This window comes from Sceloporus occidentalis, unplaced genomic scaffold (genome assembly GCF_023333645.1).
Source record: "Sceloporus occidentalis isolate IW3139 unplaced genomic scaffold, rSceOcc1.0.p SCAF_2, whole genome shotgun sequence".
Lineage (NCBI taxonomy): Eukaryota > Metazoa > Chordata > Lepidosauria > Squamata > Phrynosomatidae > Sceloporus > Sceloporus occidentalis.
Genome location: NW_028316982.1, coordinates 232,567,742 through 232,594,784, shown reverse-complemented (window position 1 = coordinate 232,594,784; position 27,043 = coordinate 232,567,742). Strand labels below are relative to the sequence as shown.

General features: G+C 39.3%; 2 protein-coding genes across 4 annotated transcripts in view; one reads left to right on the top strand and one right to left on the bottom strand.

Moving 5' to 3' along the window:
- Positions 1-14,460, top strand: part of NIT2 (nitrilase family member 2) — a 44,515-nt gene extending 30,055 nt beyond the window's left edge. For 2 of the 3 annotated variants that reach the window (XM_089512400.1, XM_089512397.1), the window contains one exon: positions 3,565-5,260. The gene's annotated coding sequence lies outside the window, so the exon portion shown is untranslated. Of the gene's footprint in view, positions 1-3,564; positions 5,261-14,438 lie in introns of those variants that run through there. The other variant, XM_089512396.1, reaches the window with a different exon arrangement.
- On the bottom strand, positions 863-27,043 carry TOMM70 (translocase of outer mitochondrial membrane 70). Its single transcript, XM_089512394.1, has 12 exons — positions 26,756-27,043; positions 18,873-19,046; positions 17,808-17,934; positions 16,257-16,366; positions 15,330-15,478; positions 12,037-12,244; positions 10,222-10,356; positions 7,659-7,766; positions 7,205-7,321; positions 6,883-6,980; positions 6,251-6,373; positions 863-3,265 (listed from the first exon to the last, which is right to left on the bottom strand). The coding sequence occupies exons 1-12, from the start codon at positions 27,026-27,028 to the stop codon at positions 3,112-3,114; spliced, it is 1,776 nt and encodes a 591-aa protein (XP_089368520.1). The 5' UTR covers positions 27,029-27,043; the 3' UTR covers positions 863-3,111.

Sequence of the window (27,043 nt, the reverse complement as noted above, 5' to 3'; positions counted from 1 at the left end):
GGAAACATCATTCTGTTGCACCCACATCACCATCACTTGGTAGAGCTCCTATCAAAGATAGATTTGGGAGGGTATTTATGATTGTGGCAATGAATATGAATACAGGTGATATAGGATGCTAGTCATGATTTATTTTCACTTATAGCAGTCATGGAGTAAGAGAAACTCTTATGGATTGGAAACTGGTTAAAGGGCATTAAACAGAGAAAGAAAAATGTTCCATTCTTGTGATGCAGACATATCTGGGATCAGTGCAAGTTGGACAGGACATTAAAATGGCAAATGAAAACCAGTGTAAGCAAATTTAAAGTTGGGCACACACAGGGCAAAACTTCCCAGCTTCACGCTTACATTGATGGAATCCTAGTAATAACAACGGACAAGAGAGTAATCTTGCATTTGGGGTGCACATGTCAAGGAAAATGTGACAAATTCCAGTTTGTGTATAACTAGGAAAGGAAAAAACAAAAACAAACAAACCAAAAAACCAGAATTGCTATTATCATACAGAAATCTATGGATGTGACCACTATGTTGAGTCATGATCACTATACATGAGAAAGAATTGCAGAAAATTATACCCATCATGATCAAAGAGCTTGAAAAACTCCCCTATAAGGAAAAATTAGAATGTGTGGGGCAAGTAGATTGCATCTTGGTAGTGTGACTAAAAACAAGCCACTCAGTTCCTATTGCCCAGCTAGTTATTTTTAACTGGCAAAAGTGCATGCCACCACATGGGTTAGATGAAGCTTTAGGAGACACTAAGGCACTAGGCATATTAGCTGCCATGTTAGACCCCTATAGCACCCTCAGAGAGATGTCAACCTATCCTCTTTTCTTGAAGGGGACTCCTCCACAGTAAGAGGAATAAACAGCTTTATTTTCCTTGGACTCTCGTCCTCCAACTTCAAATTATATTGACTCCAAATCTACACAATGGATATAGAGGTCTGTCTAGCAACTGAAAGCTATATTGCAGGCTTCAAATACAGACAAAAATTTACTTTACTATACAGTGTTTTAAAAAACAATAAACTCAATATACATATACCAGTTCTCTTAATATGCAGCCAAGTTATAGATGTCCATCACATATTATCTTGGGAATTATAGCTGTAACAGACAAGTGTACTTTTATTATTAACACACCAAGAATACATTGGACTGAAACTATACTTAGCTGACATACACTGAATTCAGTGGGGCCTGAGTTAGCCATGACAAGCCTCACAGCTTTTAATGTATACCTAAATCTCACTCCAGTCACTGATCTAAGCTGAGCAATGTTTTTACCCTCCCAATTTCTGGCAAAGGAATAAAGGAATCAGGGAGACAAAGTCGAGCAACACCCCCCCCCCCCCCCAAAAAAAACAAGTCTTCAGTAGCTTCAGGTTCATTCATATTACACAAGGCAATCTACATGTTGATTTTCCAAGTAAACCATTTCAACCAATACTCACACCCATGTATGTATAAGAGATATTTGAATGCAATATTTATTTGATGACTTTACATGTGTAAGTCATTTACAAAAAACAAAAACAAAAAAATGCATTCTTTGAGTGCAGATCAAAAATTTGAACAACAGGCAACAGTCTGTGTGGATCTGGAATGCTAGTTATTAGACAGCACATGCTTAATTCTTAACTGCTTTCAGGAGAGAGAAGTGTCAGTGTACACAGAGCCATGCAAATAAAAACCCCTTTGAAATACATGATGAAGTCACAGATGGGGGTGGGGGATGAAATCCAGGGGGGATAATTTAACAGATGGCCTGAAAACTCGAGAAAACTTGAGTTTAGTGGTCAACCTTTATCATTTTTTTTTAAAAAAAGCAGCAACTGACTTCATACACTGAACATAAATTGAACAATCAGACTTTCTGAATCACTCCAAGATTGTTTTAGAAAAAGACAGCTATCTTAAGCAAAATAATATATTTCTCATCATATCTGGACTGAAGATAAGAAGCAAATCCAAATTATGTTAAACAGACACACCCAGCTCCTACAAAGAATTTTCTAGCAAATGAAACAGTACTACAGGAGTTCTGAACTGGCTTCAGCAGCTCCTAGGGACAGACAGCTCAGTGTCTGTTCAATAGTAAGATCCCTAATGTGTAAGAAAACTTCTTTTAAAAAATTACAAAAAAACAGTGTTGCAAATTGATACTTTATGTAGCATCAATGAAAAAATACATTTTTCTAAGAGGAGTTAACCATGGTTTCTACATAATTTTGGACCCTGTGAACTAAGTCTCACTCCAAAGGCTCAATATACAACGGCAATTCTAAAATGCATACTAATCTGAAGAACTCAAGGCCTCTGGCAGTGCCCATGCAACAGCAATTTTACTCTCCTGAAAGTTACAATTATTTTCTTTCTAACAACAATCAAATCAAGGCAAGGTTAAAGTTGTGTTTTAGGATACAGGCCATATTCAAGCAGACTGAGTGAAATGTAGAATTCTTGAAGTAGTTTGCTAAACCATGCACAAAAACAGCATGTTAAGTTTGAGCAGGGACAGAGTTGTTATTTCCTACATGAAGCAGAAAATATAAAAGGAGATGGAGGAAATGTCTGTACATGGTTAACTAGGTGAAAAGATTCACTTCAACCACAATTGCCTTAAAAATCCTTACTACTAAATAATTTTGTAATTTATGTTTTTCTTTGTGCAGAACTAAAATCAACCCCAAGGGATTTATTGATTCTATATAAAAATCATACAGCATTATTCATTTAAAATCAGCAGCATGACAAGCTGTAAAACACTTTTGTAAATATAACCAGTCATTCACAACTACAGTGAAAACATGAGTCAAAGAGGTTTTTATTCGCATGGCCAAAATAATTTTTGATCCCCTTGCAATTCTGTTTTAATCTCCCTTTAACATTTATCTGCTGCAAGAGGAACAAACTGCTTACTTTCTTGAACAGCCACTCCCACAACACCTAAACATTTAACAGATAATTACATCACCATGAACAGGAGAGGGGAAAAAACACCCAATTTCCACCATTCAATATACTGCAACAGTGTCTTTAGGACTAAGCAGAAATGGGCAGCTTTACTTTTTAAAAGGTCATTTCCTTCTTATTGTCTTTCTACAATGTTGGTGGTTTCAATCCGTATTTCTTTGCAACTTCCGTCTGGGCATAGGCAGCATCACAGAGCGAGTAGAGGTGAGCCATTTCCATCTCAGATTTGGCTAGATTAATAGCTTTGTTGAACATTTCAATGGCTTTATCCAGATTTCCTCTATAATAAAGGTAAAAGGTTACATGAAAATAAAGTGAGTAATATGGCAACATATTACCATATAAGAGTATGCCTATACATTTAAACACTAGAAACTGATTTCAGATATGCAGAGAAGTTTTTGCACCTTCTGGTAGGCTGAACAGGGGTATCACCAATGTGCATCTTGGATTCTGTTTAGTGGTCAACATGGCTATCCCTGTATTTTTTCCCCAGAGAAATAAGGCATTTCAGTGACAATAGATAATAGGTAATAGATACAAGGATCTATGCCTAAATCTCTTGTCCTGTATCAACAGGAGCATAGTATCCAGATCGAAGGAAACAAAGTGTCACCTTACAAGTATTCTGTTTTGGTCAGAAAACCTCACCAGGAGTAGTGTGTTATGGGCACCACAGATCAAGAATAATGACAAGCTGGAACTCGTCCAGAGAAGCGTGACCAAGATGGTCAAAAGTCTGGAAACCAGGCCATGTGAGGAATGAATTAGGGAGCAGGGTATGTTTAACGTGGAGAAAAGAAGACTGAGAAGTGACATGACAGCCATCTTTAAATATCTGAAGGGATATTGTGCAGAAGAAAAGCTTGTTTTCTGCTGCTCCAGACTAAAATGTGAACCAAAGGATTCAAATTACATATACACTGCATGAGAGCTGTGGATTCTCCATCTTTGGGGGACTTTAAACAGAGGCTGTATGGAGAACTTTCAGGAGTGCTCTAAGTTGTGTATTCCTACATAGCAGGGGAGTTGAACTAGATGGCTATTGTGAACCATTCCAATTCTAAGATTCTATTATTTTATAGGCTAATTAACATGACCATAAAAGAGTTCTGTCCACCTATCACAGTATCATTATATTAGCTAGCTACGTATTCAATGCAGTAAGTGAAGATGTACACACACAGGACCATAAACAGGTGCAAACTTGTATCATAAGCAAACTCTGAAGAATGATCCAACTTCAATAAGTTCTGCACTGCGTACCACAACTAGCTAAAGTGAATTAGATATCTGTTTACAAAATCTGTGTCCATGTGCATAGAGAGAGAGAGAGAGAGAGAGAGAGAGAGAGAGAGAAATGTAATGATAACAGTAGTCTGCCAGATCTGAATGCCAATAAGACAGAGATCATTCTGATTTAGAACACTGATCAATGATAGCATCATATTCCAAGGAGGCTGTCCTGGTCCTAAACCAGTGTTTGTCATCAGTAATAAACAGGATGAGAGCAAACAAGTTGAAACTTAATCCAGACAAGACAGAGGTGCTCCTAGTCAGTCATAAGGCAGATCAGGGAACAGGGATCCAGCCTGTGTGAGATGAGGTTACACTTCCCCTTAAGACACAGATTCGCAGTTTGAGGGTAATCCTGGACTCAGCTTTGAACCTGGAGGTCCAGGTCTCTGCAGTGACCAGGAGTGCTTTTGCACATTTAAAGCTTGTGTGTCTGCTGCGTCTGTTCCTTAAGATGCCTGTTCTGGCCTCGGTAGTACATGCCTTAGTTACATCCTGTTTGGACTACTGCATTGGGCTGTATGTGGGGCTGCCTTTGAAGAGTGTTCAGAAACTTCAGCTAGTCCAAAGAGCTGCAGCCAGGCTGTTAACTGGGGCAGGTTACAGAGACCACACAATGTCCCTGTTGAAACAGCTAAAGTGGCTGCCAGTTTGTTTCCAGGCACAATTCAAAGTGCTGGTTATGATCTAAATAGCCCTATACATCTCAAGTCTACGCTATTTGGCAGACCATATCACCCTGTATAAACTGGTCTGGGCTCTGAGAACCTCTGGAGAGGCCCTTCTTTCCATTCCACCACCATCACAAGCATAGCTGGTGGGGACACAAGAGAGAGCCTTCTCAGTGGCTGCCCCTAATTCTGGAATTCCCTTCCCAGAGAGACCAGAATGGCTCCGTCTTTGTTGCCTTCCGCTGCCAGGCTAAGATCTACGGGTTCAGACAGGCTTTTAAAAATGGAATGTTTGTAAAAGACCAGTTTGGAATGGTGTTTCATTTTAAAGTATTTTATAGTTTTATTTTTTTAATGTATTTTATTCTTTTAATAGGTATCTATTGTAATAAATCAATTCCTTTTAATGCACCTCTTTTCTATGTTTTTAATTGTATTGCTCCTTTAATATTGGCCCAGTACAGACAGCAGAAAAGGGGCGGTCCACAGCCGCCCCTTTCTGCAGATGACTGGGGCCAGGGCAGCCATACCGGCAGGCCAGAGGCCCCAATCCGGCACTTTTCCAGGCAACAGAGAAGCAGCAAAATTCCACTTCCCCATGGCCTGGAAAAGGGGTGTCCTTGGGGCTTCAGGTCCCTGGACACCCTGGGAGCCAGAGCCACAGGAGAAAGGGCGGGCCGCTTGGCCCCTTTCTCCCTGGCGTCATTCCCGCAACTGTTTGGTGGCTGTTGGGACGAGGCACACACCCAGAAGGAGCTCCATTTCGGGGCTCCTTCTCGCACCACAGCCAGGCTGCCATAAGCAGCCTGGGGCAGCACAAAGACATCACAAATGAGCCATGCTGTTTGGACACAGTGCGTGCGTGACATCATAATGGCTGCACTCATGTACATAGGGTGCTGCCATTATCGTGCTGCCGGCACGTATTAGGGTTAGGGAGCATGTACATGGTGCATGCTCCCTAACTCTAATACCGGCCCTGGTACGCCGCTTGTTGATGGTCTGTACTGCGCCATTGTGAATTCGCTCTGATTACTAGTTCTAGGAAAAGAGTGGGATACAATTAAACATAATCATCATCATTATCATCACCACACGTGAACAGTTTTATCTGAAGTAACAAAAATTAATTTAAATTAGTGGAGCAAAAAAGAATACAAGAATATTACAAGATTTTTAAAAAATGTGTATCTCCTTAAACAGAATGCAGCTAACAGTAAGCATCAACATGATTAGGATTTTATACTGCAAAAGTTACACAGGACTTTTGATTCCCAAACCCAAAGTCTGGCACTTACCTTTGTACTTCAATTGTCCCCATAGTTTCATATGCGAAGTCACATTTGTTATCAATTTCTATGGCTTTGCTTATAAGTTCTAAACCTTTATCTAAATCCTGCTTCCACTGAAGCTGAAGTAAACTGAAATTAAATCAGAAACTAAAAGTGAATATATTGGTTATTACCTGCAAGGTCATCATAAGCTGGCAATAACTTGAAGGCACACAACAACAACAACACATAGAAACAGCAATGTGATATTTACTTGGTACATTGGCCTTTTTTGAAGAAGAAAAAAAGCAAGCATCATGTGTGGCAGAATATTAAATAAATAAATAAATACCCCCTCCCCCCAAATGCCACTGGAAGCCCCCTAGGGCTTTTCCAACACATTTGGTGCCTTCTCCAGTGTCAATATATTTACAAAATTTTCACACTCAAAATACCCACTAGAAGGGGGAGGGCTATTCCACTACATTCTGGGACCACTCTGGGAGAGGTGTTTTTGGAACAGAAAGTGAGTTTTCTGTACCATACTGCTTTTTAATTACCACAGCTTTTGGAGCTGAAATTGAGGGACGGTTCCCAATACATGCATGAATCATAACAGCAAGCCTTGTAGGCAAGTGTAAATCAACTACTGTACTTACCCTTTATGAACATATGTAGTAGCATTATCTGGCTCAAGATCAATACATTTATCATACATTTCATCTGCTTTGCCAAACTGCTGTTGATCTGTTAAAGCCTGCATTAAATGAATAGTTTAAATATAAGTATAGATGAAAGTACTTCATATCAAAAATAGTTCCTATATCTTCATGTTCCTCTCCAACAATAAACACTAGCACATACTTAGACAATCTATGATCACATTAGGTATAAAGTACTAACATTTATCACTAGAAAATTAAGTACTTAGTATGTTAATTATAATGTATATGTTTCACTAGTTAAGAAAACCATATATACCTGGGCATATAGTGCATAGCCTTCAGCACATCTTGGAAATTTTTTTATAACATTCTCAAAGCCTTTCATTGCCGCTTGAACTTGTAAAGAATTACTTCCAGTGTAGGCCTGACGATACTGTAAATAAAAATTACTATGTCATCAACAAGAAATCTATTTTATTACCATCTAACCACAAAATAAAAGGCAATATGAGAACTAGCATAGTACAGTGGTTTGACTGTTGTACTACAAGTCTGGAGATCATAGTTCAATTCTCTGCTCCAGCATAAAAACCCACTAGGTGATGTTGGGCCAATCACATTCTGTCAGCCTCAGAGCTCTCAGCCTCGGAGGATGGCAATGGCAAACCCCCTCTGAAGAAACTTGCCAAGAAAACCCTATGATGCATTTTGAACAACTATTTGGCACTTTAATATTACAGTAAAACCTGAACAAAATTTCATATACTTACCAATGCAAAACATTTTTGTGCTTGTGCCAAGGCAGAATCTGGTCGCAAACGGATACATTCATCAAAGTCCTCTACAGCTTCTTCAACTTGGTCAAGCAGAATTTTTAGCTAAAATATATAAAGATTTAGCATAGCTCTGAATTTCATCACAATTAAAAAAACACCATCAAAACCTAGGTAGCATTAAAAGAAAACACATCTTTTTCAATTATAAAACAGGTATTTCACATGGATAATGTCCTCACAATTAATTAGCTCTAATTTTGTATATATAATCTACATTCCTCCTCCCATTTAATAAAACTTTTGTATACCACCCAGATCACACCTTCTGAAAAAGACGTGTTAATCTTAATCCTATTAGGAGGGATATTCCAGAAATCTGAAGTCATGTTTTGTTGCACTTACAAGATCGGGATTTTATATTTTTGCCTCAAAAGTTTTGAACAATGTTTCACCCTCCTTTCAGCTAAAAAACAATCTCAATAGATCTACTATATTTTACCACTGACAAAATTTTGCTATTATTTTTGTCTCATATAGTGCAATTGGGACAAAAATGTCTCACAATTTTATGGCTGAAACATAATGTAGTGAAACTGGTGAGCAGCTGGATGACAAACAACTCTTCCTCTTACTCAAAGGTAGGAAGGCAACTAATACATGCTCCCTTGATCCTGCCCAGAAAAAGACCAAGTAGAGATACTGATGTGCTGAGAGGCCAGAATGGAAGGACCTGGTATAACATCTACAGACCACCAGAGCTCTCATTTGGGAATTCCCAGAAGCAAAAAAGGATGCAAAGAAAACAGTGCTGTAAAACATACTACACAAACAACAAAACAAATAAGTGTGTTTTCTAGGCACAGAACAAAAGTAACCTTACCAAAGGCATAACTGAGCTGAAGGCATTGGTTTATGACTCCTGATGTGGGTGTATCATGGACAACATGAAGCCCTAAAAGAACTGTGATATTCATTCTTCAGACACTTCAGAGCTATGATGAGCATGAAGAGATTTTGGGTATTCACAATGTATTTGAGGTTCCACATCATGGAAACAAGATCAATGTCTAGAACCACTGATAAACTATCTACATTTCAGGACTTACAGTTTATGTTTGTTAAGAAGCCTAAAACCATGGAACATCAGGGTTCAATCTAACCATTTATGGACAACTGGGTCATCAGTAGCTGACTGAGTCTATTCGAGCGACATACTCTAAATTAAAAAAATATAGCACAGAAGTATGCTGTTGCTGCCATGCTAAGACATCATTTTCTCTGAAAAAAGATGTTTACTGGGACAGGGAGCCTGCTACACTATGGGAAGCCCACCTTGGTTATGATGTGGTAAGAACACTAGTGGAACTTGAACCCTATTTCCACATGGGATACAGTCAGAAACTATTTTTTCATCATCTTAGAACTGTTGGATAACTTTGCTAACCACTGGCACCACTTTTACATGACAGTGGATAATAAAACCAGCAGACAATGCAATGTAAGGAGCCCTGGTGGTGCAGTGGTTAAATGCCAGTACTACAGCCACAAGGTAGTGAGTTCGACCCAAGGGCTCCCAGGTGGACTCAGCTTTCCATCCTTTTGTAGGTTGGTAAAATGAGTATTCAGCTTGTTGAGGGAATTGGCTTACAGACTGTAAACCACTAAGGGAATGCTGAGTTCGCTGATAAGTGGTATAGTAATGTAAATGCTATTGCTATGTATGTGTGAAATTTCCTTGTAAAAACTGCTGCAGCATGAAAATAATGTGCTCTGGTTGCCTATAGAGTGGCTGGCACAAAAAATGGACCTTCTCTCATTCTAAGGTAGAAAATTTCCCACACGTACTATTAATGGTTTTCCTGCAAATCAACAGAAACTGGGTTTTTAGACTATGTCTGCTAACCTTGGGAATCAGGGTGAATATTCTTTTCCAGTTAGAAATAAGAATGGTAATATTTTCAGAATTCAGAATGTGTGTTGGGTTTTGCTTTTGTTGCTAAAGAGGAAGCCTGTCAGCTACTCAGAACAAATACTCCACCTCCTGAGACCATGTGCTTCCTGATTCTGGGTAGTTTTCAATTAATGTCTTGCAGTATCAAAAAAAAAGGAATGAAGGGGAGAAATAAAAATGTGGTAAAACATTTAAGACTAGTTTTTATTATTGCTTGAGTTTTTGTTACTATAAAACCATTTCTTCACAGTACCAAGTAAGTGTTCTGGGTGTGAGACTACTGAGGCATACCCATCACTCTATACACATGCACCTATACCTTCTCTCTCTCTCTCTCTCTCTCTCTCTCTCCCTCCCCACACACACACACACACACACACACAAATCCTGGAATAGTCATGGAACATTTTTATCCACTGGAATTGCCATGCAGTCCCAAAATTTCCCATAAGTCACCAAAAGCAGTTATAAAAAGGGAAACAATTCATCTGGACAATGGTTAAAGCTTCATATAATAATTCAATGAACACAGTTAAGTGGTTAAGCATTAATACCAACAATCTGATTTGGATGAAAGAAATTATGGAATGGAGGAACAGTGCCTACCTGCCCTCTGTGATGATAAACATCTGCATTCTGAGGATCAATATCAGCAGCCATATTAAAATCTTGAGTAGACAGCATAGGTTGCTGTTGTTGCATATACATACTTCCTCGCTTGATCAGAGCATTAGCACGCAGCTATTGTAAAGAATAATCAAAATTACCATTTGATATAAAACCTCCCTGCTTGGTAAAAATTGTCATTCTGACAAAATCATTTGGCTAAGTTTCTACTGTGTATTTGTGAAATCCTTGCTTTAGATATCTACCATCCATAAACATTCATGTGAATGTATGGTAGGTATTTTTATCCCCTGAAATATCCTGTAATTCCTACAGGATCCAAAAAATACTCTAGAAATACCCCATGAAAGAGCCAGCTTGAACTTAAAGCAGTTAACTATTCTGATGGACCAGAAATGAAGCCAAGCTCAGAGGGTTCAAACTGTCAGGAGAGCAGCAAGTTAAAAAAAGCTAATGCAGTAGAAAGGCAGAGACCCCTTTGGATCATTTGAAATTAGGGCACTATTTAGGATTCATCCTCCCCCTACCCTGTAAGAGAACAAGGAGTAGATAATTTCTATCAGGCATGCTTTGATTCCTGCATGGCAGGGGGTTGGACTTGAGGCCTCTTCCAACTCTATGATGGAAGTCCAGGCACCACTGCTGCAATCTGCTCATATAATACTCTTTACTCAAAGAGGCTCTTGGTCCATCCTTCCATTGCTGATATTGTCTGTGTGTTTTGACTACAACACCCATCATCCCGAGCCACACACACTGAGGAAGAATATTAAGATTGCAGTCCCAATAAATTTAGGTGTCCTCATTGGGGGGAGGGGGAGCCTGCTTTATGCTCTTAGTTGCCGCCTTCATTTAAGAAAAATTAAAAAATATCCAGCCAAGATACATTAGTATTTTTCCCCTGTTCCAGACAGGGTATCATCTTTAAAATCTGAACACTGTTTCATATATCCTCAAGCAATGACTCTACATGGGGATTTGCATTTTTAAGCATCTTTTAAACTGTATTTTGCTTTTTTTACTGTTGTAATCCACTTGGATTCCTTGAGATTAAGCAGAATATAAATAAATAATATTATTATTGTTGTTGTTGTTGTAAAACTGAATTGTTCAGCTGATAACAGATAATTTATGGGCCAAATGCCAGAAAGGGACTAGGCAGCATTAGATGTTTCATCAATTTCTAGAATAGGTACTGAGCTGTACATTATTCTGAATCCTGTATAGGCTACCTATGGGCAAATAAAGAATCTACAGGAGAGGAATAGCTGGCAGGTATTTTAATTCTGATTCTTGTCTACCAATTTTCCTCTACAACAGCCATCTTTACCTGCCCTGGGACTGTAGGAAGTATGTTGACACTCTTGGGGGGGGGGGGGAATTGGTTGACTTTCCACAACTTGAGTTCCACCCATAGTACATGTTAACTGAAGGAAGGAAAAAACAATTTTGGTAGTCATCATTCTCCCTGTAGCTCCTATGCCTCTGAAAAGCTGTTCCAAAGTATTAGGGGACTCACCAGCAGAGGTGCAATTGGGGATTTGCAAAAATAAAAAGTCATATCAATGCCTGTCAGCATGTGCAGTGGTCAGGATTCGTACATCTGGTAGATGGCTACAGTAAACCTTCTCAAGGACATACCATGGTACTATTTGCTGGTTCATCACTAAGAGCTAACATACAAAATATGTCTCCACTTAAAAAAAATGAGAATCACTTAGACTAGAGCAATGAAGAGAATGCTACTGTATTCACAATGCAAGTGTTTCACTAACACTCAAATCACTTACCCACCTTTACATTGGCTTCTTCCATTCCAATAACCTGATTCAGATCAGGTTTGGCAGCATTTGCATTACCAATAAGTAGATAGAATGTAGCTCGTAACAGCAATGCTTCTGCCATATATTTTCCTTTAGCTTCAATTTCTTTAGTACACTCACTAATTATTTTGTCATAGTTTTCTTCTTCCATATATTTCTTTGCCTTTAAATAGCCACAGCTGAAAATATAGATAGCAGATATTAATATGCAGGAAAGGAAATTCCCCTATTTCTAATACAAAAATATTTCTGATGATACCTGTTTGAGGGTTGGTGCATAGCCCAAATTCATTCAAATGATCACATCCCTCATCAATTCAGCACTTAACTGTAGTACCACCCAAATAAAGTATTTCAAGAGACAGAGCTCATGTAACAACAATACTCGAAGGAAAAGGTAATCGACTGAAGAAAATTGTTATCTCAACAAAAAAAAAGTCTATGTGCTCTCTAACTTCTTAAGGGTGAGGCTGTTAACTCTGCATTAACTTTGTTAACAAATGTTAACTTTGAGATAACATTTTTCATAATTCCAACTCAAAGTGTTTTTATTTCCCAATTAAGACTGAGCCAAACAGAATTGCATATATACATGTGCACATGCACAAAAACACACCAAACTCCTCAAACTGTAGCACATTGTAGTATCCCTTTCCTTTCTATGGTCAAAGCCACAATTTACTTACAATCTTAATTAAAACTGAATGCTCATGATAAATCCGCATTTCATCCAAAATTATTTCTATCACAATACATGAGGCATGTCCAACAAGTCAAGTCAAATACTACAGCAGAAATCATTAAATAATGCTTTCAAAACAAAGATATTTCAAGTAATATCTGAAAGGGTTCTTACACTGCCACTGCACTCCCTCCCTCCCTTGTGCTGCCTCTTGTTTCAGAGAATTCCTCCAGAAGGGTTAAAGGGAATGTATTTGAAAGTGGACTTTATACTTTCTCTTCTTCTTTTGCATGTTCTCTCAGTCACTGAAATACCTACTTGCTGACTCCAACTCTGCTATCAGAAATGTAGCTACCAGTCTCATTTGTTTAAAACAATGTCATACCACATCTCAGCAAGTTTCCAGGGCAGTTTAGTTGCAGTCATTCCTTCAAGAATTAATACATATAAAACCTTCATATCCACAAGACCATTACATGTGCTTTCAATTACCTGAATTTGAAAAATATGGTCTCTCTAGGCATCTGGAAGTCCTCCAGCATGACTTTATGGTAAACTACTGTCAGAAATATAAGGCTCTCTATCTGCAATTATCACTATTTGTGGTAAATCTGGCAATATCTATCCCACAGACACAGGAGTCATACTGTACATAGTAGGGAGTATAACACAACTATCAGCGGAAAATATTCTTAACTAAAATCTGTTTTGATAATATGTAATGTCTCTTAAAGGAGAAATGAGGCCTTTTAACTAAGTATTTGCCTAGTTCCTGAAATGTTGCAAGGACTCAAAATTGGTAATAGCACCAAGATGCTGAAGGGCTGGAAACCATGCCTTATGAGGAAAGACTTCAGGAGCTGGGTATGTTTAACCTGGAAAAGAGACAGTTAAGAGGTGATATGATAGCCCTGTTTTAAGTATTTGAAGGGGTGTCACATTGAGGATGGAGCAAGCTTGTTTTCTGCTGCTCCAGAAACTAGAACACGGAATAATGGATGCAAGCTACAGGAAAAGAGATTCCACCTTAATATTAGAAGGAACTTCCTGACAGTAAGAGCTGTTCGATAGTGGAACACACTCCCTCAGAGTGTGATTGAGCCTCCTTCTTTGGAGGTTTTTAAACAGAGGCTGGATGGCCATCTGTCAAGGATGCTTTGATTGTGATTTACTGCATGGCAGGGGGTTGGACTTGATGGCCCTTGTGGTCTCTTCCAACACTATGATTCTATGAAGAAACATTGTATATAATGCTTTCACTACAAGACATTCACACAGCAATGTAACACAATAACCCTACCAAAATTTGAAAACAATTTTTAATAAAGAGCAAAAATACTGGTTGTTCCAGACAATGTCAGCTCTACCTTAAATAGACCCATTAGAACTAACATTTCTTAGCCACAAGGTTACATTAATTTCAATGGCTTTACTTTACTTTAGTCCCCGTGTCAGACTGCAATTCTAGTAATCCTAGCCAGTCAATCACAGGTAATACTGGGTGATTTAGCCCATGGTAAAGAATCAATCATGGTATCCACACTACAGTGGACTTCAGCGTCCTAAAAAGTTCCTGTACACTGAGTCAGACCATTGATCCATTCATAGCAGGTATAGGATATGTGTGGCCCTCTAAATGTTGTCAGATTGTGATGTTCATTAACATTTATTATTGGCAATGATGGCTACAGCTGATGACATGTGCAGTCCAACAACATCTGGAGTACCACAGCTTGTTCACTCTGGTCTACGCTAGCAGCAGTAGCTGTGCAGGATTTCAGGTAGGAAACTTACTTAACTCTACACAAAGATTGAGCCTAGGACTCTGTTTGTGCAATGCATAAATTGTCGCTCTGAGCTATGGCCCTTCCCCAAATATTTACTTGCTGCTATTTTATAGAGGTTGTTTGCCTAAATAAAAACTAAACCAAACCCCAAATACTAGTTTCCAAGAAGAGAACAGGCTTTCAAAAGAAATACTAGTGAAAAAAAGAAATGCAAACTATTTTTATCTTTCAAAAGGTGATGTTTTCTCACCAGCACCAGCATATTATTATTATTATTATTATTATTATTATTGCTTTATTTATATAGTGCTGTAGATTTGCCCTGTATATAGCGCTGTAGATTTGATATCCCATATCAGCTACACAGGTTGTAAGTAATACACACAGGGTGTGTATTAGTTACATAGTAAGTAATAAACTCCTGCTTACCCACAACATTATGTGCTTTCCTACATTTCTACAGAGCACCTCTTCAAACCCCAAATCCATTTATCACTGCAGCTTCCATTTCTCACGCATCCTTTAGAACAAAATCACCACTTCTATAGCAAATTGCAAATTCACTGGCTTGCTACTTTTAATATGAGTGACACAGAAATCAAGCGAACTCTCACAGTGGATGAAAGCTTCAGTGTGGATGGGAGCACTAGCACAATTTAAATGTTATCATATAACATATTACAGACAATAGCATAAATGCACAGTTACACTCATTTTTATAAGAGATTACAATGATTTTATAAGAGACTACAACGAGACTACAATGCTTAATCATTTTATCTTTCAGTAGCTTACTTTTCTTTTACTACAGAAGGTTCTCCTTCTTTATCTTTATCTTCATCAGATTTCTCTCCCTTAAGAAGTGGTTGGGAGATAATGTCATCCGTGAAAGAGCTGAAGTACGATTTGATAAACTGTGGTGAAGGCATCAGGGGTTCCCGGTTCTGTAATAAGATCAACAATGTTTGTCTGAAACTAATTTTTAATAATTTCTATATAGACAATTCACTGATGTTAACACAAAAAAATTAACTATGTTCAAAGAGGGAAAAAAGGGTTTCTTGTTCTAATCTATATTTTTTCTGACAGCAACTAAAAAGCTGCTTCTAACTTGTAAAAATCTATCAAGAACAAGTAGGTGGAGAGTTCTTTTAGCACCTTTGAGATTAAATGAAAGAAAGAAATTGGCAGCATAAGCTTTCGTAGACTTCAGATTGCATTAAAAATCAGCATCTTATTATAACTACACCTAGGTATGTTTAACTGAGGGAACCTGTGCTTTCATTCTTTATGAAGTTTTAATACACAGATAGCACCAAGCATTTAACCTTAATAAGGATGCTAATAATAATAAAGAAGGATAAATAAACTTAAATATACAATTTGGAGACTTGCTGATTCTATGGCAGTTACCAGTTTTTGTTTATTTTATTAGGATAATTTTTAAAGCACTTCACCCTTGGCATTGGCATAGGAACAAAGAGGACCATTTGTGGTTTTAAAATGACACTCCATTCTGTGCTTTACATTCAAGATGGTTCCTCAAATTCTTTTATAAGATTTGAGTTGAAGGGGGGGGGGGGAAACCCAACCTGTTTAATTAAATCTTATAAGATGTCTTTGAAATTATTTGTGGAAGATTCTTGTAACAACTACATTTACAGACCCATCACCCATAATAGCTGTTACTAATCACACAACAGATACTGAAGTAATTCATACCTTGTATTTTTCTTTGGCTTTTTCTTTCCCAAGAAGTTTAAGAACTTTATCTGCTAGTAGCATACTTTGCTGATTTTGAAAGCCTTCTAAAATGCAAACTGCAGTAACATCTTGGAAATATAAAGAGAAAACAGGCTATTAATTATTAATAACAATCTTGCTTGCCCTGATAACATGGTCCAGGTGAAAGACTTCATGAGTGCTGCCCTCTGATTCTGCTGGGTTTCTCAGCAGCTTACAATATTGTTGTTAATCATGACATCCTATCTAGAGTACTGGTGCCACATAGCGGCACTGGGAGACTATTGTTTAGAACCATGACTATTAAGGTGCAGAGTACTGCAAGTTTCCATCCTGCATCCTATTTAATATCTTTATGTAGCCTCTGTAAAAGATCATTAGGAGTTTGGGCAGCTGGGCATCTTTCAGCATGCTGAGTACAGCTTTACTTTTCCTGCTGGATCTATGCCTAGGTGCTGAGGCTTTGTGGACTGCTGTGCTCCAAATCCAAGTGGACAATCAGATTAGCATTCTGGTATGGTTGGAGCTGCACTTCCTCGATGGAACAGGTGTGTAGTTTAGAAATATTTTTGCATCCATCTCTGCCACTGGACACCCAAATGGGCTCTGTGGTCAGCTTCAATTAACCAGCTATCTACAGACTTTTTCTGGAGAGGAATAAACTTACTGAAGTAGTTCATGTATTGGTAGCCTGCCAATTAAGACTACTGCAGTATGTTCTTGATGACTTGGGAGGCTGTAGTTACTGTAATAAAAGAAGCCAGGATGCTAACAGAAACACTTTCAAAAGCTACATGACGCCAGTTTTAAAGAAATTGCACTGGGCGCCAATATATTTCTAGTCTGAATTCAAGGCAATTGTCATGACATTTAAACCTCTAAATGGCTTATAACCTTAATGAGCAAATGTATTTCATTAAAAGCACTGAGATTTGCTGGAGGGGCCCTCCTCTACATTCAACCAATGGGTAACATACACTGCTTGTGGGCAAAGCAAAGGGTCCTCTCTGCTGGGGTGCCCTGTCTTGGAACAAAAGCTCAACAAACATGCAAACTGGCTTCCTTCCTGCACCAAGTTAAAACATTTTTTTTTAAATCAAAGCATTTGGGAGTCTAAATATCTTGTCCAAATCTGTATACATATACAGTTTTAAAATGCATTACATGATTTTAGACTACTGAAGCTATTAAATTATTTCTTTCTGTTTTCATGTGAGTGTCTTTGTATGGCACCCTGAACTTTTGACAAACACTAGGATATAAATAGATTAATACATATAATCAGTAATCCTTGAAATGCTAAGTAAGTGCACTATGGGCTATTTTCTTTTTTTGCAGGTTTCTTTTGAAGAGTGCCCCAATCTTATTTCACTGAATGTATAGCCAATTAATTTTAATCACATTAAGGCATTAGAAAGAGAATAAAACAGAATAGTCTTAGTGCTAAAGCTATTTTTTTTATATTCCCGAGAACATTTTCAGCTTCATGTAACTGCATCTTTAACAGAATTTTAAGTATAGTATACCCACCTTCTAAACACTCTTTCTTGTTATCAAGTTTTTCATGTGCTTTTGCACGCCTGAAGAGAGCTTTCACATATCTGGGATTAAGCTCAACCGCTTTTGTGCAGTCTTGGGCCACCTCCTTCCATTTTTGCTATTGGTATAAGAATAGTTGATTAATGATAAAGGTATCATCTTACAATTGAAGAAAAGATTGTTACCACATCAGTCTCACTGTTTATAATGCAATTAATTCTTAGGCAAACATGTCTAAGGCTGCAGAATCTTCAATGCAGATATAATCCTGTTTAACACCACACTAACTGCTATGGCTCAATGCTATGGAATTCTGGGGATTGTAGTTTGTTGTGGCACCAGAGCACTCTGACAGAGAAGACTAAATGTCTCACAAAACTACAGTTCCCAGAATTCCATAGCACTGAGCCAGTACAGTATAGCCTTGCTAACTTATTAATAAAGTCAATATGGCTTCTTTCAATTAAACCATGTGATAATGGGAGTCCTCCCCATTATCTGAGCAGCAGATAGCCTTCTTCCTAGGTAACAAAGTAACCTGCAGAGTTGGCCTAGTTACAAAGAGCAAACCAACATTTAAAGTGCAGAAGCGTAAGACGTGGAATGTTTAGAAATCTGTGTGGCTGCATGTGCTTCAAGAATTAGAATTATCTTTAAAGCCTAGAGAATCTTTCCCTCCATTTCTAATTCCCCATTAGGGAATTGATAAACTGTATCATCAATAAAGGCCACAATCTTTAGGTGATGTCAAGGCAGCTAAGCATGGACCTTAAACTGAGAACTTTCAATCAAACATTTTCAAAGCACACATAGAATTCTATTAATTAGTAGAATTCTGAACTCCAGAATTCAGGCTACAATAGAAATATTCATATATCTATGGAAAGCAGATAAATATGCAGTTGGCCCTCCACTTTTGCAGGAGATCCATTTCAGATCCTCCTGCAAAAATGGAGGCATGCGCGCCCTATTCAAGGACACAGATCTCAGGTCCGTGAGTTAGGAGGGGCGACTATATTTAAGTTGAAAATAAACATACTACTTTAAAATTCATACCAGTTGTTCGTATGCTGCGGCTCTGTTCTGGTAAAAGGTAGAAAGGTCAGCATTTTTTTCAGAGGGACATAAGCCAATTGCTTCAGTATAGCACTGAATGGCCTGTTCATATTTTCCAGCTTTAAAGTACTTGTTGCCTTTGTTCTTTGCTGCTTGGGCTCTATCAAGAGGGCTCTGCAGTGGGAGAAGAAGATTTTTTTTAACCATGCATATACATTTTCCAGACTGCACTTTTTAAAAAGCCAACAAGAACCTTGATAAAACTGTAAAGATAGAATCAGCTACAAGAGCTTATTGGACTGCAATTCCCTCCCAATTATGTATACTGGTTGTGTTGGAAAAAGTTACAGTGGGCCCTTGGTATCCACTGGGGTTTGGCTCCAGCTCCCCTCTCTTGGTGGATGCTCAAGTCCCACTATATACAGTGGCATAATAAAAGTGTCTCTTATTAAAAAAATGGAGAAATCAAGGTTTGCTTTTTGGATTTTGAAAAGTATTTTCAAGTCATGGATGGTTGGGTTTGTGTTCAACTACTATACATCTGGATGGCCACATGTAACTAAACCCAACTTTGATGTATAAAGAGGCATCTCATGAGCCCCAGATTTCTGACTGGAATTCATTTATTTATTTTATTTCAACGATTTATATCCCACTGTTCTCCCACAACGGGATTCTAGGTGGGTTAATGTCACTATGTAGACAATTAAGAGTATTCACAATTAAGAGTATTCACACTGTAACAAATTGGGTATTCTCCATATATATCCAGACATTACCAATATCAAGAAGCCATCTTCAAAAGATCTATTTTCTGGTACTGTCCCAAAACATTGCTTAAATTAGGTAAATTCAAAGTTTCTGTTTTAATAAGTGGAATATGCTGTCTGAAGGGGAAATCACTGACAAGGATCACTCATTTGTTCCACAGGGACAAGTGTCCCTGAACAACTCACACCACCTTACTAAAGACTACTACTGCTTCACAGTTTGGATAAAAAAAGAAGCAGCAAGCTGTATCTTTTCATGTTTCTGTCCTTAAGCCCTGGAAAGGGAGGCAAGAAGACTCTCCTCTCTCCATTCTTCCTAAAAGACAGAAATCAACCTAGAAGTTTTTTTTGCTTATAGCACACTTTAGTACAGTGATCCCCAAACTGTGCCCTTTAAGAGATTTTGGACTTCAGTTCCTAGAAGTCTCAGCCTTGTTAGCTAATAGTCTGGGATTTTAGCAACTGAAGTCTAAAATCCCTTAAAGAGTGTTCGGGGACCACTGCTTTAGGGCAAGGGAAATGCTGCCTTTCACGTTTCCTGCAAGTCAGAAAAGATGCTGCTAATTCAAATCCTTAAACAAGGAGGGCAGGAAGCTTTGGAGAAGTACAGACAGAGCAGGCATTCCCCTGCTTTTTCCACACTTCTCCAAAAGTTCCTGCAATTCAACGCCTCAGCTCCCAGCCTTCTAATCAGAGGGTGGGGATTTTTCTTGCAATGAAGTTTGTTTGCATAAAAGAAAGAACCTGGATATTGCCTAACCTAAATTCCAATTATTTCAATGGGAATTAAGTTTAACTAACTATCTGGCTCTATCCCATTGTTTAACTACAGCCTATATCCCAAATATTACTTAGAAAATCTATGGATTCTACTGGAAGTTTCCATGTCATGATCCAAAGTTTGTGGCACTCCTGCATGTATCATGCTCTTGTGCGCAGAAAGAAGCTGCAGTACCATTTAGTGAATTTCGTCGCCCAAAATTGAAAAATCTGTGCACACATGAAAAACAGCTTCTAACTACAGAAATACAGTAATAAATAAATAAATAAATAAATAAATAAATAACAATTCCGAGCAATGATCAGAACGATGCTGGAAGCATCCAAATTAGGCACTAGTCTAGTTTCTTCAGCTAACAACTATCTTTTAAAAACTGTCTAAATCTCACCATACTGATTCAATAACATTCAGATCTATAAAGACCACTGAAACAATGATCCGTATATTCTGTATACTGTCTTGTCCCGCAAACATGTATTTCCAAAATAAGACAAGATACCAGAGTACATTTGTTAAAAAAAAAAAGACACAATGAAACATGAGGTACATGATAAAAGCTAAATGCCAAAAGAATTTCCATCAACCTCCCCTTGTCTTCCATGGTACAAAACTTATAAACAAGGCCTTTGTTTTTAGGGAGAGTGCCTTCTTAAGCAGAACAAGAAATTTGCTGTCACACAATGGGCATGCTCTCTGAGAAACCAAGAGATCACAATAACTCACTATACATACATAAATTTTAGATTTTTGCTTTTTAGCTTTTCAACACTTACAGCCAACACATTTCAAATGTATAGAATGTCTTTCAAATAACCTAGGCATGATTATTCTTCTGTGGTCCAAGGTTGTTGATAATATTCCAGTAACAAATGCTTTGCTTTAAGCTACTGCTTTCCTTATAATCAACAGAATAAATGTCATATGTTCTGCCTCTAACAAAATTAGTTTTGCTTTCTTTTAAGTCTGCCCAGTGTATCCAGCACATATTTTTACACACATATATAGCCTGTACACTATAAAGTGTGTTAATTTAGCTTTTTCATACATTCAAAAATGATATATAGTGTATTATTTATGTTTTCAGTGGCCAAAATGCATTTGCAATCTAAAAAAAATTGGGTTCCACTTTCCAACCAATTTCACTTTCTGATAGTCTTCCTGTCCCTAACCCATTTGATAAGCAGGAACTTCTGGTATAATTCCTTAGTAGCCAAGAACCAGCTACAATAAAATATCACAAAATAATCTCAAATAAAAGCACAGTGGACTGCCTAGAAACCATTCAGAACTTGAACTCTGGAAAGCATTTGGCAGGGAGAGACATCAAGAAAAGCATCATGTTTTAGGAGAACACATGAGTTGTGTGTCAGGGATGATGGGAGTTGTAGCTCTTCACCTCTGGCTCTAACTCACCACCTTGTTATGCAGCGGAGCTGACCAGTTTTGGCCAGTGGTTAATGCTTTTCTCCAAAGCAGCAGAGTTTCAGAGAATAGGCTGAAGACCCTGACAAACTCTCCAAGCCTTCTCACTCTTCTTCATCAGAAGTCTCCAAACTTCTCCAGGATCCAGCTGGCTCTTGTATCTTCACCCAAGACACCAGACAACTCAGTAGTCTTATATAAAAGATCTACTTTATTCTACTATATACAAAATACTATATGCCCTACAAATCACAATCTCCAAAATACTCCAACTATATCTCCAAACTACCCACAAAATCCATTGGCAAACATAGCAATTATTATAGCCATTGTTAAACACCACCCACTAGTCTGTTTCCACCCAGTGGGCGTGTACATTCATTTTGATTGGTTCTCATAGTTCAACCCATACTTAAGAGTTTCATCATTTCACCTTGTACACTTAATGAATCTCAGGTGTTTCCAATTGTACATGCCATAATTCTGTCCTTGACATTCAGGACTTCTACATTACATTAGCTTTTTCACCTGTGTGGCTTCTTAATTGCTCTTGCTTAGTCACTGTGACTTTCACATACATGTTTTATTTCTTCTACTGTATATCCCATGTTGCATTTTTCTTAACATTGTGAACTTGGAGGACGGTATTGTTTCCTCCACTCCCCAATCTATCAATACTACTAAAATTAGGCCAGTGTATTAATTTGCCCAAACAATAACATTTACTCTATCTCACTTTAAAAAGAAACCCACAAATGCAATCTTGTGTAAGATCAATCAGTTAAAACTGTACACTTTTCTCCAGGTTTGATAAACAAAGCTCTTATGTGAAGTTCAGAGATTTCTTCCCCAGAATGTTATGCATATTTGCAGGTTCAAAAAACAACACTATGTTTGTCAAAGACTGTTTTTGTCACAAATTCACAATCTTCTTTAGTCAATTAAAAAATCTTTCTGCATGAAAAATTAGCTGTCCACAGAGAATCAGACTGCACAGTATTTGCACAATACCACAATGTAGGTTTAGCTACTTTGGGTGCTATTACACCATATAAAAATAAAGTCCTTATTTTATACACAAGTATTGCCTCTCATGTTTACCAAGCAATTTGGGAAGGCCACAATAAAAACAAGAATGCATGTTTTACTTAGAATAAGAAGACCAACATCTCCAGTGAAAAGACACTAAGATATTATGATTGTTTTAAAAATAAATCACACTGAAATTCCAGACACACGGCACACTTCCAATTTCATTTGGATTTATATGTACTAATACAATAGATTGCCTCTTTCTGCATTATTATTATTATTATTATTATTGTTCTTGTTCTTCTATTCATTTATATTCTATCTCTTCCAAAATACTGGGATTCAAGGAAGCTTACAAAATACCAATAAAGATCAAAATGTCCCCAATTAGAAACATAAGTAAAATATAGAACACATACAACCCAATGGTTCCTTGGCTAGTTACTTTGCACTGGATTTATAAGTTGTTGAGTCATTTCTGACTTAAGGTGACCCTATCACAAGGTTTTCTTCAATGGTTGCTATATGGTATAGGAAAAAAACTTGTGAAATCTTTTTCTGCTGTCGCCCCCAGGCTCTGGAACGACCTGCCGGACGAGATCCGTCAATTAACATCTTTGGACAGCTTCAAAAAGGCTGTCAAGACGGATCTCTTCAGGCAGGCCTTCCCAGACTGAAATATCCCGGCCTCAGGATCTCCCCCCTCCTCAGTAATGTCTCCAAAGCCCCTTTTCTTTTCTTTAGAACTGAAGTTGCAGTGGTTTGTTGGTTGGTATTATTTTGTTTAATTTATTGTTATTTTAACTAGTTATTGTGGTTTTAAATTAGATATGTTGTTTAATAACTTTTTAAGCGGGGAGGGAAATATATTGTTTTTATGCTGTATGTTATTTTAATGTTGTAAACCGCCCGGATTGGTTCGCCACAGGGCGGTATATAAATTAAATATTTATTATTATTATTATTATTAAATCCTAAAAATACAAAACCTGGGTATGAAAAAGAATCTAAAACAAAGCAGTAATAGCTGTGTTGGGCAATAAGAGGGGAAAACCCCAACATTTAAGGTTTTCTTTGCAAGATTTGTTCTGAGATTTGTGTTTGCTTTCCTCTGAGGCTGAGAGCATGTGATTTGTCCAAGGTCACCCAGTGACCTTGACCAGTGACTTCAAATTTCTGGATGTTTAGTCATCCCTTCCTCTGCAGTCTCATAGTCCTAAGGTTTGACAATAAAACTAGAAATCAATATAGTCCTAGAGCCTCAGAGTGGCAAAGCTGCACTGGTGAGAACAAGACTCATCTTTGCTGCCACAGAAAGAGCAGGCTTAGGTTCAAAACTAGGGAGAAAAAAAGGACACGTCATAGTTCTACAAGACTGTGCTATACATCTGCAGGGTAGGCTTCTAAGCTTAAAAATTAAACCATTTCTAAGTCGACATGCTCCATATTGATCCTTCCTTGACTCCAAGGAGTCCAGAACAGAGGACCACCATCTTTCTCTAACCCACCTTTCTCCCCCTTACAGCAACACTATGAAATAGTTTAGACTAGGAGTTTCAGACTGGGCCATGTTTCAGGGCTAGGTGACGATATGAACCTGGGTCTCAGGGATCTTAACCCATCACTTATGTATGTCAGTGGTTGTGGAAAGAAATGAAAGCTGCCAGAAAAACTCAGCACCAGGAGCCACTCAACTGGAAGGCAATTTTAGGTTGCCAGAGGCAACCTATTTGCAAGTCTGTTGTAAAATGTGTTACTCACTGTGATTATCCAATTCCATTCCACCTGATACAAATTCTTGCCACATTGAACAGTGCAGCTCCACTGAATGTATTTTAGGATAGCGTGATGGGAAGTTAAATATCCATTACTCCACGCCAACACAACTATCCTGACAGTTCCTACAGAATTTACAAGTCAGTAAACCCAGCTTTATTCAGTTCAGTAGCTAGAATGCTAGTCACATGCAAAGGATGTCTTGAAGCTGAATAAAGGGAGGACTGCACACTTTTTGCATCATCAAGGCTGCATCCACACTGGAGAAATAATCCAGTTTGGCACCACTTTAACCGCCACGGTTCAAGGCTATGGAATTCTGGTCATGGTTCTGGCTCCAGAGTTGGTAGAACACCGGCAGAACAAACTACCATCCCCAGAATTCCATAGCCTTGAACCGTGGCGGTTAAAGTGGTGCCAAACTGGATTATTTCTCCAGAGTGGATGCAGCCCAAGTATGGCTTTTATCACACAGGAAAAAGCGGGGGTTTAAACAGACACTATCCCGTAAAAATTGTGCAATCATGGTGAAGATTTTCACACAATGTCATGATTAAAGAGGACTTATCCCGGCAATTAACAGGTAATAACCAACAACAAATCACTCATAGGGAAATCCCCTGAATGATTTGTTGCTGGTTATTACCTATTTATTGCTGGGATAAGTCCTCTTTGATTGTGATGCATGTGAAAATCTTTACTGCGATTGCACGATTTTCACAGGCCAATGTCCATTTAAATCCCCGCTTTCCACCATGTGATAATGTCCTATGTATGATAAAAACTGGCAGGAAGGGGACTGTTGGTAGTAGTCCATATACTACCAAACCTGCTACAATATTTATTGGTTGCCAAACAATCTGCATGGTATAATAATCTGAACGTTGGATTACGACTTCGGAAACCAGGGTTCATATCCCTGTTACAACATAAAACTTACTGGGTGGCCTTAGGTAAATTAATGGAGGACAGGTACAGGAAAAGGAGGAAGAGTTGACTTGCAAAAGAGATTCCCGCTCAACATTAGGAGGAACTTCCTGACAGTAAGGGCTGTTTGACACTGGAGTCTCCTTCTTTGGAGATCTTTAAACAGAGGCTGGATGGCCATCTGTCGGGGAAGCTTCGATTGTGATTTCCTGCATGGCAGGGGGTTGGACTGGATGGCCCTTGTGGTCTCTTCCAACTCTATGCTTGACCTCTGGCCACCCTCCCGAAAGGCCTCCAAGTTGAGAGGCTGTCACAGTATCCAGCCCCAAAGGACCCCACAGTGTCGCCTCATGTTGTCCCAAGGAATTCCTTTTGCTGCCCCTGTTCTGCATTGAGAGGTCCACCTGGCCTCCTTGCAGGACCCACCCATCCAGCCTCAACCTTCAGAGGGACCCCTGCCCAGCTCCAGGGGCCTGGAGGAAAACCCACCTGCCCCTCGCCTGCCAAGCTTGGCTCAGGGTGGCTTGCTAGATTACCACGCTACACTCTTACAATGCCGCCATTCCACTTTTACTGCTCAGGCTGCCTCCTGTTGCATTATGGGATTTGCAGTTTAAGGAGGGGATTTAGAATCCTCAGCCAGAGAGCTCTTGGGTCTCACTGAACTACAAACCCCAGAATGCAACAGGAGGCAGCCAGAGCAGTAAAAGTGGAAGAGCAGCACTCTAAGAGGGCAGTGCGGTAATGTGCCAGTCTCCCTCCCACTGGAATCAGAGTGGATGAGCAAGGCACCCTCCCAGTTCCCCCAAAGCCCTCTTTGCCTGCCTGCCTGCCTTCCTCCCAGTAGAGCCAGCATGGCCCTCCAGCGGTTTGAGCACTGGACCGTGACACTGGAAAACCAGGGTTTGAACCCCACCTCAGCCACGGAAACCCACTGGGCGCCCTTGGGCAAGTCGCCTTCTCTCAGCCTCCGGGGGAGCCAAGGGCCACGAAACCCCTGCGAGAGGTCCCCCTTGGAGATGCCAGGCTCTCTCAGCCTCAGGGACGGCTAGAGAAACCCCTCGGAAGCAACTGGCCATAAAGACAACGACAGCGTTGCTTTGGGCAAGTCACGCACGTCTCCCGGCCTGAGAGGATGGCCAGCAGGGCAAGCCCCCTCCCAAGGGCTCCCTCACCATCTCGTCCCCTCCGGGTCCGTTGGGGTGGGCTGCCCCCGAGCGGTCGGGGGGCCCGGGGCTGGCCCTGCCTTCGGGGGTCTTCCTCTCGCTGGCCCCTTTGCCCGCTTTGCCTTCGCCCCGCGAGGCTCTCCTCCGCCGCCGCCCCCAGAGGTACAGGGCCCCGGCGCCCAGCAGCAGCGGCGCCCCCACCGCCAGCGCCAGCTGCCACCGAGGGAGGCCCGGCCCTCCGCCGCCCCCCGCAGAGGCCTCCACGGGCTTCGAGGCCGCCATCTTCCCTAGAAGAGC